This window comes from Sinocyclocheilus anshuiensis, unplaced genomic scaffold, assembly GCF_001515605.1.
Source record: "Sinocyclocheilus anshuiensis isolate Anshui unplaced genomic scaffold, SAMN03320099.WGS_v1.1 scaffold1104, whole genome shotgun sequence".
In the NCBI taxonomy this organism is placed as follows: domain Eukaryota; kingdom Metazoa; phylum Chordata; class Actinopteri; order Cypriniformes; family Cyprinidae; genus Sinocyclocheilus; species Sinocyclocheilus anshuiensis.
In genome coordinates this window covers 57,647-71,578 of record NW_015551080.1, presented here as the reverse complement: position 1 = coordinate 71,578, position 13,932 = coordinate 57,647, and the positions used below count along the sequence as shown (strand labels likewise).

The window sequence follows — 13,932 nt, the reverse complement described above, 5'->3', positions numbered from 1 at the left end:
CACACTCACACTCACACTCACACTCACACACACACACACACACAGGAGAGCAGGAACAATGGCTGCGGTCAGGAGATGCTGATATAAAGGCAGAGCACTGTGAATAGGGGTCATGTGCTCTTTAACACCAGGGCACTAGTGTCCTCCGCAAGCTGAGCTTTTCAAACCTGCCGGGCTTCATTTACACACCAATGGACACATTCTCACACAGCCGCGAGGCCTCGAGCGCAGGACTGACACACACTAACACACACATCTATCCTCCAGCTATCTGTATCACACATTAACCAATCATTTGAGCAGATTATCGCCAATAACCCATTTGATGACTGATAGTTTAGCCTGTTTTTTATTAGACTAATCTCATTCTGATTACACGTTGATCAAGAATTTGACATGCTTTAACTAAAAAAAAACATTTTACTGTAGAATAAAAAAATTACTGTTTAATGCTTTTGAAACATGGAATAGAAAAAGACTTTTTTTTTTTAAATAAGGCTTGAATATGTCATGTTTTAAAATATCTGCATAATCAAATCAATAATATTGTCAGATACTGATTTGTTCCTTCATTTTTTTAGCAAGGATGCATTAAATGAATCAAAAGCGACAGCAAAGACATTTATAATGTTACAAAAGATTTCTATTTCAAATCAATTCTGTCCTTTTGAACTTTCTATTCATCAAAGAAATAAAATGTATCACGGTTTCCACAGAAATATTGGGCAGCACAACTGTGTTCAACATTGATAATAATCAAAAATGTTTCTTGAGCAGCAAATCAGCATATTAGAATGATTTCTGAAGATCATGTGACACTGAAGACTGGAGTAATGATGCTGAAAATTCAGCTTTGATCTCAGCAATAAATTTCATTTTAAAATATATTCACACAGAAAACAGTTATTTTAAATTTTAATAATATTTCACATTTTTACTGTTTTTATTGTATTTTTGATCAAATAAATGCAGCCTCGGTGAGCAGAAGAGACTTCTTTCAAAAACATTAAAAAATCTTACCGACCCCAAACTTTTGAACATTAGTCTGTCTGTCTGTCTGTCTGTCTGTCTATCTCTGTCATCTTGACCTTTCTGTCGACACTCATTAGTGCTGATTTCTGTGCTGTAAATCTGCTGACAGACTCTGCGGCACAGTAAATAATGAGCCTCATCCATCACACCGCACTTCCTCTGTGTGTCCATGAATGAGTCAGGAATTCTTTAGAGCCAGATTCCAGAAAATGCAAAAACACACACATAATCTTAAAAATAAAGGTCCAGTTAGAGCTGATGCCATAGGAAAAATCTATGTTCCGAGTGGCTCTTGATAAGAAAAGGGCTTGTTGCTGAACCTAACGTGATCTCTGATGTTAGTTTAGGTTGATAGAGCTGTAGTCGATTTAAAGCAATAGTGCAGCCATAAAAGAAAATTTGCTGATAATGTACTCACCCTCAGGTCATCCAAGATGTAGATGAGTTTGTTTCTTCATCAGATTTGGAGACTTTTAGCATTACTTCACTTGCTCACCAATGGATGCTCTGCAGTGAATGGGTGCCATCAGAATGAGAGTCCAAACAGCTGATAAAAACGTCACAATAATCCTCACCACTCCAGTCCAGCAGTTAATGTCTTGTGAAGCCAAAAGCTGCTGTTTGTAACAAATGAGTCCATCATTAATATGTTTTTAACTTCAAACCGTCGCTTCTGGCTAAAAAACGAGTCCTCTATCCATAATAATGCTTCCTCCAGTGAAAAAGTCCTTCTCCTGTTGTCCTCTCACATCAAAATCCAGCCACATATTTGTTTAGAGCTGTTTTGGCTTGTAAACGGTGCTTGATCTGTGCAGATTTCTCTCCTGATTCAGACCAGACGACATTTTCACTGGAGGAAGCGTTATTATGGATAGAGGACTCGTTTTTTAGCCAGAAGCGACGGTTTGAAGTTAAAAACATCATAATGATGGATTTGTTTCAGCTTTTTGCCTCTCAAGACATTAACTGATGGACTGGAGTGGTGTGGATTACTTGTGGATTATTGTGATGTTTTAATCAGCTGTTTGGACTCTCATTCTGATGGCACCCATTCACTGCAGAGCATCCATTGCTGAGCAAGTGATGCAATGCTACATTTCTCCAAATCTGATGAAGAAACAAACTCATCTACATCTTGGATGTCCTGAGCCATTGACCCATTTTTGGGTGAACTATTCCTTTAATCTCAAAAGACATCTGAGCAACACTGACACGAGCAACACTGACACATATCGGGGCAAAAACACCAATGCAACTTACCTGCGATAGTCAAGCGGGCTCTCTGGCTGAGAATAGATCCATATTTGTTCTGGGCAAGGCACTGGTAGAACCCTTCATCTGATTTGTCCTTACGACTTTCCACCTCTGAGATGAACAGAGAGCCGTTGGTGAGCAGGTAAACGCGCTCCGACTCTGTGAGCGCCGCTGCGTTCTTCAGCCAGCGGATGCCGATGGGAGCCTCGCCGTGGGCCTGACAGTCCAAAATCACAGCGTCCCTCCTCATCGCCGTCACATCATGGGGCTCCTTTATAAAAAACAGCTCACTAAAACTCATCACACCTGCAGAGACAGAGAGAAGAAAGCGAGTCAAACTGTTGCCACTGAGTGAGACTCTGAGATGCAGTAATCATATTCGACCGTAATCCCCTTATTCATGGCTCATGAAGTCAGTAGAGACTCGATCCTCGTCTAAAGAAGAGCTGTAATTTATTCCCAGCATGAAATTCACTAGACATTTAGCAGCCCACCGTGACTAGAGCTGCTACGAGAGCAGGACAAGCAGGAGAATAAAAATGGAAATAAAAACACTTTATTAAAGGATTCAAAAAGAGCATTTCAAGAATATAATGTTATGCATTTATGACTTGGGAACATTTTAGCATTTTTATGAGATGCATCGCTCTTCATAAGTTATAAAGTGGCTTGAAATGTTCTTTTTGTGCACAACGAGAAATAAAGAGAAGGAAGAAGAAAAACATCTAAATGCAGAAGAGTAAAAAATATTGGCACTTTGGTGTCATTTTCACAATATAAAATGTTTCAACTATTATAAACGTTTAATATATCGGCAGTCATATTGTATTAAGTCAGGTATGAAAATGCATAAATATGAAAAAAGCTTTATGATGTAACTATTCACTAATAATCTGATCTGCATCACATTGTGCAAGAAAGCTTGTTAATATCAAAGTGATAGCTAAAATAGCTTTCTTTATATAAAATAGCTATATTTCAGATTATGATTCACTTATTTGATGTTCATAAACATTCACCTCTGAATATGCATAATGTGCTTCATGATATTACCAACTATTTTGATTATGCAAGAAGCAGTTACGCATAATATAATGCAAGAATGTTTGTGAAATGAAATTTAAAGACACTTCAAGAAAATCAGAATGTGTAATAAAACATTGTGATGTAAGAATCATTTTAATCTCTTAACATTGAACATTTGCATAATTCCCGACGCTGCTTTGAAGTTTGTTACATTATGTTCCGCGCGCGTGAGTGAATCAAATCAATGTATCAATCAGTGGATTTCTATATGTATTTAACGCTCTGACAATTAATTCAGTTGTATGCAATCACATATTTATGAAAAAAAGTGTAATTAAATATACATTTAATGGTCTTTTATATATAATTCTTAGGTTTCAGTGCATGAAATCCCTCATCCTGCACTTTTAAGTCACGAAACATCCTGAGGTTCATTCATAACTCATTCCTGTTCGTGCAAATATGAGATAAACGCTCTTACCTGAGATTGATAGAAACACTGCAAGAAACAGCAGACGCTGGAATAAATCCTTTTTAAAAGACGCCATTTACTCTGGTGGTCCGCGAATGCCTGAGCCCGTGGATCGCGGACTCGAGTTCCACACGCTTCTGACTGAACGGAGCGCGCGATGCCGCTGACCTCTGCGTGCGCACTACTTCCGCGGACGAACACCGATCCCGGAGCTCGTGGCGTGACGCGGCTCATCAGTGAGTGAGGAGATTCCTCCGCCTGCGGAACGCTCCACGACCGGAGTGACGTCACAGGGATTCCCACTTTTGAAAACAGATGTTCAGAGATTGATATTCATGAGCAGATATAAACACGAGCGATGTATATATATATATATATATGTGTGTTGTGTGTGTGTGTGTGTGTGTGTGTGTATATATATATATATAAATGTATTTTATATTCAATAAATTTATTTATTGAAAGACGTTTTCAAAATCATCAATCATTTAGATTTTTAAATAACTCAAAACAATATTAAGGAAATCAGAACTATTTGTGTTAATAAATAAAATAATATTCAACATATACGTGTGTGTGTGTGTGTACAGCGTTGAGGAGTAGTTACGTTTAACAGTGTTATGTAATTTAATTACAAAATAATTGTAACTGTAATCCGTTACAGTTATTTATTTCCCAAATTGCATTGATTGCTCTAAAATATGAGACACCAATGTTTCAGGAGTTTAGGACACAGAATAGGACACATACATATTCTATAACTGTTTTATTTCCTGTTTGTGTTTATGTATATGCTTTATTTTTTAGGAATAACTTTTTTCCAAGGCATTGCTAAATGCCAGTGTTTCCTGTCATTATTGTGTGTGTGCATGTGTGTTGGTCAGTTATTTCAGACAGAATGAGTGTTAACAGCACTGGTTTCTGCCAGCTGATGAAACAGATCCAGATCTGCCCAGTATCGATGTGTTCAGCTCGACAGCTGCAGACTGAAGGAACAGTATTGATCTGCTCTCCGGTCGCTCTGTCGGTGTGGAGCAGAAGTGTGACCTCCTCTCCCTCCGGACAATAGTTCTGCTCGGACTACAGGTCAGGAAGAACAATGGATCTGTTTAGTGAATATCAGGAGAAAAGAGCCTGAGTTCAGTTTCCCACAGACAGCAAACACAGAGAAACAGCAAACTCACCTCAGACTTCAACTCAGCCATTTCTAAAAACACAAAGCTGCATCTGTTGTTTTTATCCTATAATTGATCTTCAAGTTTTTTGCCATTTATTTATACTTTTTTTGCCTTCATTAGTTCATTTTAAATGGTCCTGCGTTGACAAAGGAATTCATAACAGAACAAATATATAATTTAGTCTTTCAATTAAAATCATATACAGCACACATAAAAAAGGGCAAAATGTTTTTATATCTGGTCTTGTTTATATTGAATGCATGTCACACTGTATAAAACTTCCCAGAAGTCAACTATACAGGAATATATAATGTAATTATATTGTAAATTGACATTTATATCTCATACATCTCATTTATCTCTCCCTCTCTCTCTCTCTACACACACACACACACACACACACACACACACATGAAGATGAAATAAAATATAAATATTAGGTGAAAACCTTGCATGAAAATTATAGACGTTGCCTTGGCAAATTAAATACATTTAAGTACTAAAATTGATAAAACTAAAATAAAAATGAATTAAAGCTAAATAAAAAAGTACACATACACACACATATGCATATATATATATATATATATACATATATATATGAATAATGAGAAATAATAATAAAATATAACATCATGATCAGTAATAATAATAAAATCATAATCAGCATTAATAATTATGTCTCAGTAAAAACTGAATAAATCTTGCAATAAAAAGTGGGACTGAATAAATTCTACTGTAGTTTAGTAAACCTCAGTCAGTTTGCTGCATCACCATCATGCAGTTATCTGTATCTGCGGAAAAACCATGTCATTAGTTCCATTTCATTTTGGAAGCAGCAGCTGATAATATGCTAATCTGATCAATAAGAGATCAAATCAATATGAGATTCTCACAACAGAGCGAAAGAAGATCCGGCATGTATTCTAAGACCCTTCTCATTGGACACTTTCCCACATCACCCCGCCCCCTCGGCAGAAAGCCACACCCCTCTGACCCCAGCAGTGTCCCAGAGGTTGAATGAAATGGTGTGTGACCCGTCAGCTGACCTCTGAAGGATTGTGGGGCAGCAGCAGTGGGCATAAAGGGGGATGGGAGAGAAAAGGGGGAAACAACAGCATTGCTACTCACTCCTGCTGTAAACTCTCTCTGCACAGCTCTGAGGATTTTACTACTTTAACAGTATATTTTTATATACATTTTAATGTGTTTAACTCCAGTAATTTATGCAAAGTAAAGGTATAGTTCTCGCAAAAAAAAAAGTATATACAGGCTTTATCTAATTATTAGATCAATAAAGAATTATACCACAACACAAGCGTCCTAAAAGTTTACATCGATATTGCGATGCATATATATATATATATATATATATATATATATATATATGTAAACAAACATTTTATTTGTATAATGTTATAATTCAATAATAACAAAAATAATAAATAAAACATTTGATTCCATTTGTATAATAATACTACATATAAAAAACACAAATATAAATAGATATATAAAAAATAAATATCATTCAATACCATTTGTATTATAATAATAAGTATTAAATTATGGACCTTCCAAGAGAGGATGTGCTTCCCTTTCTTTCTTAAACATCTTCAGGATTTTTTCTGTGCTACATTCACCTTCTTCTGTTCACTTGCGGGCGTTTCCTGTAAAAGTTGCTTTGAAACAATATGCTTTATGACAGCTGCTTTACTAATAACAATTAAAGACTTGTATTAGTATGCACTGCAAATAAAGACCACATAAACCTCAATGAAGACATCATATCGGAAGAGTCGTTTTCATTTTATTCATTTTCCAAAAACACGTAGCCATAAAGATCGGCGTGACAATTAAAATCAGCACAACTGACATTAAAATGAAAGACACGTTTGCTCATAAATCTCTGATAGAAAACCCTTTCTGAAACTCACTCTCATCTGTGCCAAAAACCTTTGTAGAAATGCAGTGGCTGTTCATATAATAGTGTCTAATTATACAACAGTGTCCACGATAAAAGTGTTTCTTCATTAAAAGTTGCTCGTCAGCACACAGAATCAAATAGTTTCATATTACAAAATGAAGGCAAAGTTATTTAACAGTCCGATACGTTTCTTGCGAGACAAAATGTGCTTACTTTAAGCAATATTTATGCTGTAAACATTTAGTAAATGATACGAAGCAATGATTTGTCACAATACAGCTTGACTGAGGTGATCTATACATAGTAAGACTTGAAACGTTTGTTTTTAGAAAAGTGCTTCAACGTTCACAAGCTGTACAAAAAATGATTTTAATAAGCATATGGTTTTCAAAAGTGGGCTATCTGTAAACAAAAAAACCTGTAAACAAAGTCAAAGTGAGAAAAAGTCATGATTAAGAGCAATAGTACAAACAATGATGCCTGGATACCTTTGAATTTCAACTCAAAAACAAACAAAAAAAGAAAATTTTTTGTACAGATCGCCCCAAAAAATAATGGTCTCATATTGTGCATTTTGGGAAATCTCATCAGCCAAACAGTGCACATCCATAATGCGTGACTTAAAAGCTCATATTAGAAATAAACAATTCCTTAATTATGCTCAAATGCATAGATATGATCAAATCTATAGATGTTAAGAAATTTTGTACGTAGAAACATACAGCAGTATGCAGGAGTACATTACAAAACCTTATTTTGTAAACATCATAAACATACAGATTTGTGATTTTATAACACCGTGCTCGCCGGATCGTCTCGCCGCTCGACCTTGTTTCCCGTAGAGCCGCATGCACACGTGTGCCGGCCCGCTTTAAACACGAGAGTCGTGATGCTGTCGCCATGGTTACGCTGTCGCTGTGGCAGCCGGAGTCTAATCCACACCATCAAAGCCCTGAGCGTTTTCGATGGCCATGTGCAGCTTCTCACGGAGCTCCTCGAACGTCTCGTACGGAGGGAGATCCAAGCGGTTGAAACTGATGGAGAGACGCATGAATGAGACAGGAGAGACAGACAGACAGGTAGACAGACAGACAGACACACAGATCTCTCACCAGGTGTGCGCTCGGGGCAGTTTGTCCCGCGTGCCCCACTGTTCAATAGTGAACAACTGCGGCCCGTTGGATCCTGATCAATCAGAGAAACACAGCATTGCACTTTACCGAACAAACTGAAAATCCATTAAATGAAGAAGCCAGCACAAACATTAATATTAATGAGCATTGTGATTTGGGGGGGGGAGGGGCTTACCGTAGAGCTCAGCGAAGCCGTTCATTGGTACACGGGATGTTCCCGTCACAAACTGCAGCAAACGGATTCGCTTTTCTGCATCCATCAGCAACACCGTCTGAAATACCATCAACAATGAGCTGCTACATCAAATCAATTCATTCTGATTATCAGTAATAATAAATGTAAGCGTGGTGCAATAGTAATGCAGTGAGTGTCATCTTATTAAAGCGTTAAAGCTGTGCGTTACAGTGATTTTACCATGGTTAAGGGGGGGGGGTTAGGAACTTGCTATGCACAACAACAACACTTAATCGATCCTGATAAAAATCACTGTTATTGCTCATTTATGGCAAAAGTCAGAATCACAATTATTTTGTTTGTTCAATACTAAGATTACGGTTATTTCGTGATTACTCACAGACTTCATAAACATCATGCATTTATTGAACTTTTAAAAAAAAATGTATTTTTGACAGTGGATATCCCTGAATATCAAATATAATTCAACTGGAGGGAAAAAAAAGCAATTAAATAAATTATATACAGTATAATGTATATACATAAATTTATATACTGATTTATATACATAAATGTGATCATGGTTATTTCATGATTACGATTATTATATCACAATTAGTCGAAGACTTTAAAAAACATTATGCATTTATTGAACTTTTTTTTTTTTTTTTATGTCTTTTTGACAGTGGATTTCCTTGAAATTTAAATCTAACTGAAAATAAAATAAAAATAAATTAAACAAATTTACAAAACAAATAAAAATAAATAAATAGTAGATGAAAGATAAAATTTAAATAAAAACTTATAATAAATAAAACAAATAAAATGTATTTATATATATATATAAATATTTAAATAAATACAAATATATATATAAAATAAATAAATAAATACATTTGTTAAAAATAAAGAGCAACTATTTTGTTTTAGTGCACTTCTACAAGCTACTGAAAAGTACTAGACATTTAAGGAAGGGTGAAAGTGTACTGCTGTATGGGAAAGGGACGTGCTGAATTTATAACAAAAAAGGCAAAACAAGAGCAAAACCAGACAAAACTGAATGTGGCACAATAATTGTTTCAGCTCAAAGCCAAAAATGTAATTGAAATAATTATATTAATCACCCAGCCCTATTTATAAGACTTAAGTTTAACCTTAAAAAGTTGCAAAAGTACAAAAGTTTATGTGATTTGACTTAATAAAAAACAAAACAAAACAAAAACAATCAAATCTGACCTTCCAGAACCAGATGATGGCGGGGTGATTTGGGTTGTAGCCATTTTTATATTTGGTGTTTTCTCTCCAGTCGTTGACATCCACGTCTCCTAAGCCACACATCAACAGCTGAGGAACACAGAGACGCTCAGGTTCTGAGAGCTCACATGAATCAAGTTACGCACCATCAAAAGTCTCACACGGTGTCTCACCTCCAGCTCGTTTTCATCAAAGATCTTCATCAGGTCCTGAGGAATCAGCTCATAGAAACCCTGCAGATAAAACATAAGACAGTCAAACTCTGGGTGGGTGGCAGTGACCCAAAGCGACTGAACGAGGGTCTGTACCTCCTTGAAGGCCGTCATCTGTCTCTGGATCCGATCTACAAACCTCCACTGCATCACCAGACTGCAAAGAAACACCACAGGACATAGTATTACATCTTGAAGCCTGTCCCACATGAAAACAGTGATATTCACGTGTCAGATGTGTTGTGGTTTGTCTATGTGCCACTAGAGGGCGGTAAAACATACTGAATATACTCCTTCTTGTTGGCGTCATTGACCACAATATCAGCACCTCCTGGTTTCAGCTCATGCTGGTGCGTCTGTGGAAGAGATCGGATCAATATCAGAATATATTTACCTACACAAATCATATCTTTGGGGTCTTTTAAAAGAATAGTTAACCTGAAATGTTTTTAATTTTTTAATGACTCAAACATCGGTCCGTTCCTTACACAAAGCTGCCGTATGCTTTCAGAAGTCTTGGACTATAAAGCTGCATGGACTACTTTTAGCTCAGAATAGATCACCTGTCCAAAGAGCTCCTCGTCGATGGTGAACCTGAGGTCCAGATCTGTGGGGTCGTTCTCCAAGATCCATCGGAGGGAGTTGAAGTACTCGCTGTCCTGAAATAACACGACCAGAAACAGTGTGTGATACTAAACTAAAGCTCCATGGGACATTAGGCACATCATTAGTGTTAACAGCACTCACTATGTTAAAATATAACTTATACTTCTTATTACCTAGAAGCAATTACTTTTTTTTTTATACTACTATGCTGTACACATTGTATACTATATATAAAAAAAAATTAAACTTTTGTTTTATAGAAATTGTCTTTTTAACAGTGGGTTTCCTTTAAGTTTAAATATAACTGAAATGATAAACTCAATTAGATTTAAAAAATCTATATAAAAAAAGAATAATACGTAATATATATTTTTATATATCTTTATGTAAATAATATAAAAATACTAAATAAATAAAATAAATTCGATCAAAATAAATAAGAGCGACTATGTTGCTGTAGTGCACTTCTACAACCTTTAGGAACATTTAGGAAGGGGTAAAAGCAAACGCTATAAAGCACTGTCATATATATATATTTATATATATATATAGGGCTCCAGACAAAAAAAATCAATTAAGGAGCCACTGGCTCCTATAAGAAACAAAATTAGGCACCAAATAATTTTTTTTAAGTACCACAGAATAATTCATTTATTTATTTATTTATTCATTCATATTTTTTAACACTTTAACATTTCAGTCATACTGTCATGTGTTTATGTCTAAGTCCTCTACTGCTCCTGTCTCTCACGGTGTTCCTCAGGGTTCGGTTCTTGGGCCTTTACTCTTCATCATCTATATGCTCCCTTTAGGTAACATTATCCGTCATCACGGCTTCAACTTGCTATGCAGATGACACCCCGCTCTATATCAGTTCTCAATACAACTCTCCTTTTCCCACCAACTCCATATCAGCTTGTATTAATGATATAAATGCTTGGATGACCAGTAACTTTCTCAAACTCAACACTGATAAAACAGATCTACTACTTGTCGGTTCACCAAAAAATGTTGCTCCTTTCTGTGCTGACAATGTTAACATTGCTGGGATCTTGGTTCGACCTTCCACCTCCGTTAAAAACCTGGGTATAATCTTTGACTCCTCTCTCTCCTTCCTACCTCACATTTCTTCACTCATTAAATCTGCCTTCTTTGACCTCCGTAACATCGCTCGCTTCCGTCCCTTCTTAAATATCAATGATGCTGAGACACTGGTTCATGCCTTCATTACTTCTCGACTCAACTACTGTAATTCTCTTTTCTATGGTCTACCAAACACAACATTAAATAAGCTCCAATATATCCAGAAATCTGCAGCTAGGGTTCTCACTTTTTACTCTGCAGCTAGGGTTCTCACTTTTTCAAAGAAATCTTCTCACATTACTCCCATCCTACACAGACTTCATTGGCTACCCATTCGTTTTCGTATTCAATACAAGATTCTCCTCATCACCTTCAAAGCACTTCATGGTTTCGCCCCCCCATATATTTCTGATCTCATTCATACTTACTCCCCAGTTCGCACACTACGCTCTTCAGATACTGGTCTACTGTTAATTCCACGCCACAGGTTAGCATCGTTTGATGGACGAGCGTTTTGTATCTCTGCCACACTCCAGAATTCTATTACCAAACACATTTGTGATCTTTCTTCATTACAGGATTTCAAAACCCACCTTAAAACATATCTTTTCCTTTCTTGTTTCTCTGATCTCTAACTGCATGATCTGAAAGCGACCTTGATTTTGCAGAAAGGCGCTATATAAAATAAACTTCTTCATCTTTTCTTGTCTTTATTAGCATTTTAATCCATCTTGTAGATGTCCTGGGAACTATGGTTCACTTAAAGTGGGAACTAAACGTCTTTTCCAACTTGAGAACTATATACAGTCTCAAAGAATTGTTTATTACACAGAATCTGTGCCAATATCAGGGCTCATAACTACGTCAGCATCACTGGACCCTTAAGTGTAGTTTGGGCTCTTCCTCAATGCATCTTATAAATGCTCTCATATGTCTTGCACACATCCAGTCTGCTTTTCTTCATTAGTAACATGGAGTTATATAGGAGGTGTTGAATTTTATCTTTACCTCCTTGCATTCTTTCTTATGTAGACAACAGGTTAAGTAAAAAAATTTTCCTCTTTATAGTTATTTTTCTAGCAGACTGATGAGCTTATGGACGCCGAATGGTTATTCTGAGGTAAATGATTGTTACGTGGAATTGTTTACAAGCTTTACATGTTTTCCGCAGTCTGAAACGCTGAATGAGCGATTACATGAGACATTTCAGTAAGCTGTACTGTATCTTTATAAAATACCTTCTGATGTGCATTCATGTTTAATTCGTACTATAGTAGTAAAGAGAAAGATATGATGGGTTCACATGCCGCTTGAACTTGAGGCGCTAAAGCTATTTAATTTTTGAATTTCGTTATGAATTTGGCAGAATTTTAAAGCTGATACTGTTTATTAAAAGGTAACAGAGCACAAAGCTTATAGCGATTATTGGATAATAATATGAAGTTCACGCATTAACAGAACACAGCATATAGACTAAAGATCTTGATAAGAAGAAGCCATATCAGTATCGATTATAAACGAGAGCTGTTAACGATACTGTTAATGTCCACACAGCTCAGAGCTTTACCTGTTGTAGTTTGTTCAAGTTGTGCACGAAACAGACCCTGCTTTTTTGCACGTCATTTTCAATCTCTCTCACGCTGCCACAACTGGTGTGCCGTCAACGCTGGCTTAAACTTTGATGAGCATCAACAACGTTTATTACGTCAACATAACAAAAGACGTGATCGCAAAACAAGCAGGAAAAAAGGCATTACATGCAAATTTTAAAATCATAACATGTACATTTATATAGTCGCCAGTGGTGATCTCAGCAAAAATATCACTCGCAAATTAATATTTTTGGTCGCAAATGCGACCGTTTTAGGCGCAGTCTGGAGCCTTGTATACATACATATATATATTTTTTTAAGGAACCATGCAATGATACACATTTCAAACAGTAGTTGTCACCTCAGTACATTACACATTTAATTAAATTTATTTATAAAATAAATTTAATATTTTAAATTTTAATCCAATTTTTGTGTAAAAATGACAATTTGAGCACATTGCATTGTGGGATACATAGTCATATACTGCACAATAAAATATTTGGTGAATGCAGTAGGTCCTCCAAGTATTTAAAGCAAAAAAAAAAAAAATAAATAAATAAAAAAGAAATATATGTTTTAGGTTTAGCATAAATTTAAATGTAGTTTAGAGCATGTATGCATTATGTATAGATTATTTCTTTTATATTTTGAGTGTGACAATTTTACTATCAGTCCAGGGACTGCAGATGTTAAACAGCCTTCTGGCTAATTCTGGCACATTGTACATTTATGTATTATTGACGTGCATTGTCCCTGTCAAATAAACCTGAATAATAACAACAATAACATACCGCTGAAGTAGTATGCTATTTAGCAGGTAGTATGGTAATACACTATTCAGTAGGGCTGTGCAAAAAATCGAATGCGATTTTGTCACTAATGCGATAAAGCCACTCCTGTGATTTGAAATAAATGTCCAGCACGTGCATTCAGATGGAGCAGCATTTACTACACAGAGCCGTAGTTCACTGACAAGCTACACAAAATC

At 36.0% G+C, this 13,932-nt stretch overlaps 2 protein-coding genes across 4 annotated transcripts in view; both read right to left on the bottom strand.

Annotated features, from left to right (window-relative positions):
• prtga (protogenin homolog a (Gallus gallus)) overlaps positions 1 to 3,903 on the bottom strand; it is a 42,859-nt gene extending 38,956 nt beyond the window's left edge. The window contains exons 1-2 of the mRNA XM_016452552.1: positions 3,794 to 3,903; positions 2,293 to 2,592 (exon numbers count right to left, since the gene is read on the bottom strand). Coding sequence (XP_016308038.1) covers positions 2,293 to 2,592; positions 3,794 to 3,860 — 367 coding nt within the window. The 5' untranslated portion in view covers positions 3,861 to 3,903. The remainder of the gene's footprint in view (positions 1 to 2,292; positions 2,593 to 3,793) is intronic.
• A 2,852-nt stretch (positions 3,904 to 6,755) lies between these two features.
• LOC107662490 (NEDD4 E3 ubiquitin protein ligase) overlaps positions 6,756 to 13,932 on the bottom strand; it is a 43,531-nt gene continuing 36,354 nt past the window's right edge. For all 3 annotated transcript variants that reach the window (XM_016452534.1, XM_016452532.1, XM_016452533.1), the window contains 8 exons: positions 10,224 to 10,319; positions 9,943 to 10,016; positions 9,757 to 9,817; positions 9,622 to 9,681; positions 9,431 to 9,538; positions 8,195 to 8,291; positions 7,999 to 8,071; positions 6,756 to 7,920 (listed from right to left, as the gene is read on the bottom strand). In XM_016452534.1, the coding sequence (XP_016308020.1) occupies positions 7,818 to 7,920; positions 7,999 to 8,071; positions 8,195 to 8,291; positions 9,431 to 9,538; positions 9,622 to 9,681; positions 9,757 to 9,817; positions 9,943 to 10,016; positions 10,224 to 10,319 (672 nt within the window). In that variant the 3' untranslated portion in view covers positions 6,756 to 7,817. The remainder of the gene's footprint in view (positions 7,921 to 7,998; positions 8,072 to 8,194; positions 8,292 to 9,430; positions 9,539 to 9,621; positions 9,682 to 9,756; positions 9,818 to 9,942; positions 10,017 to 10,223; positions 10,320 to 13,932) is intronic.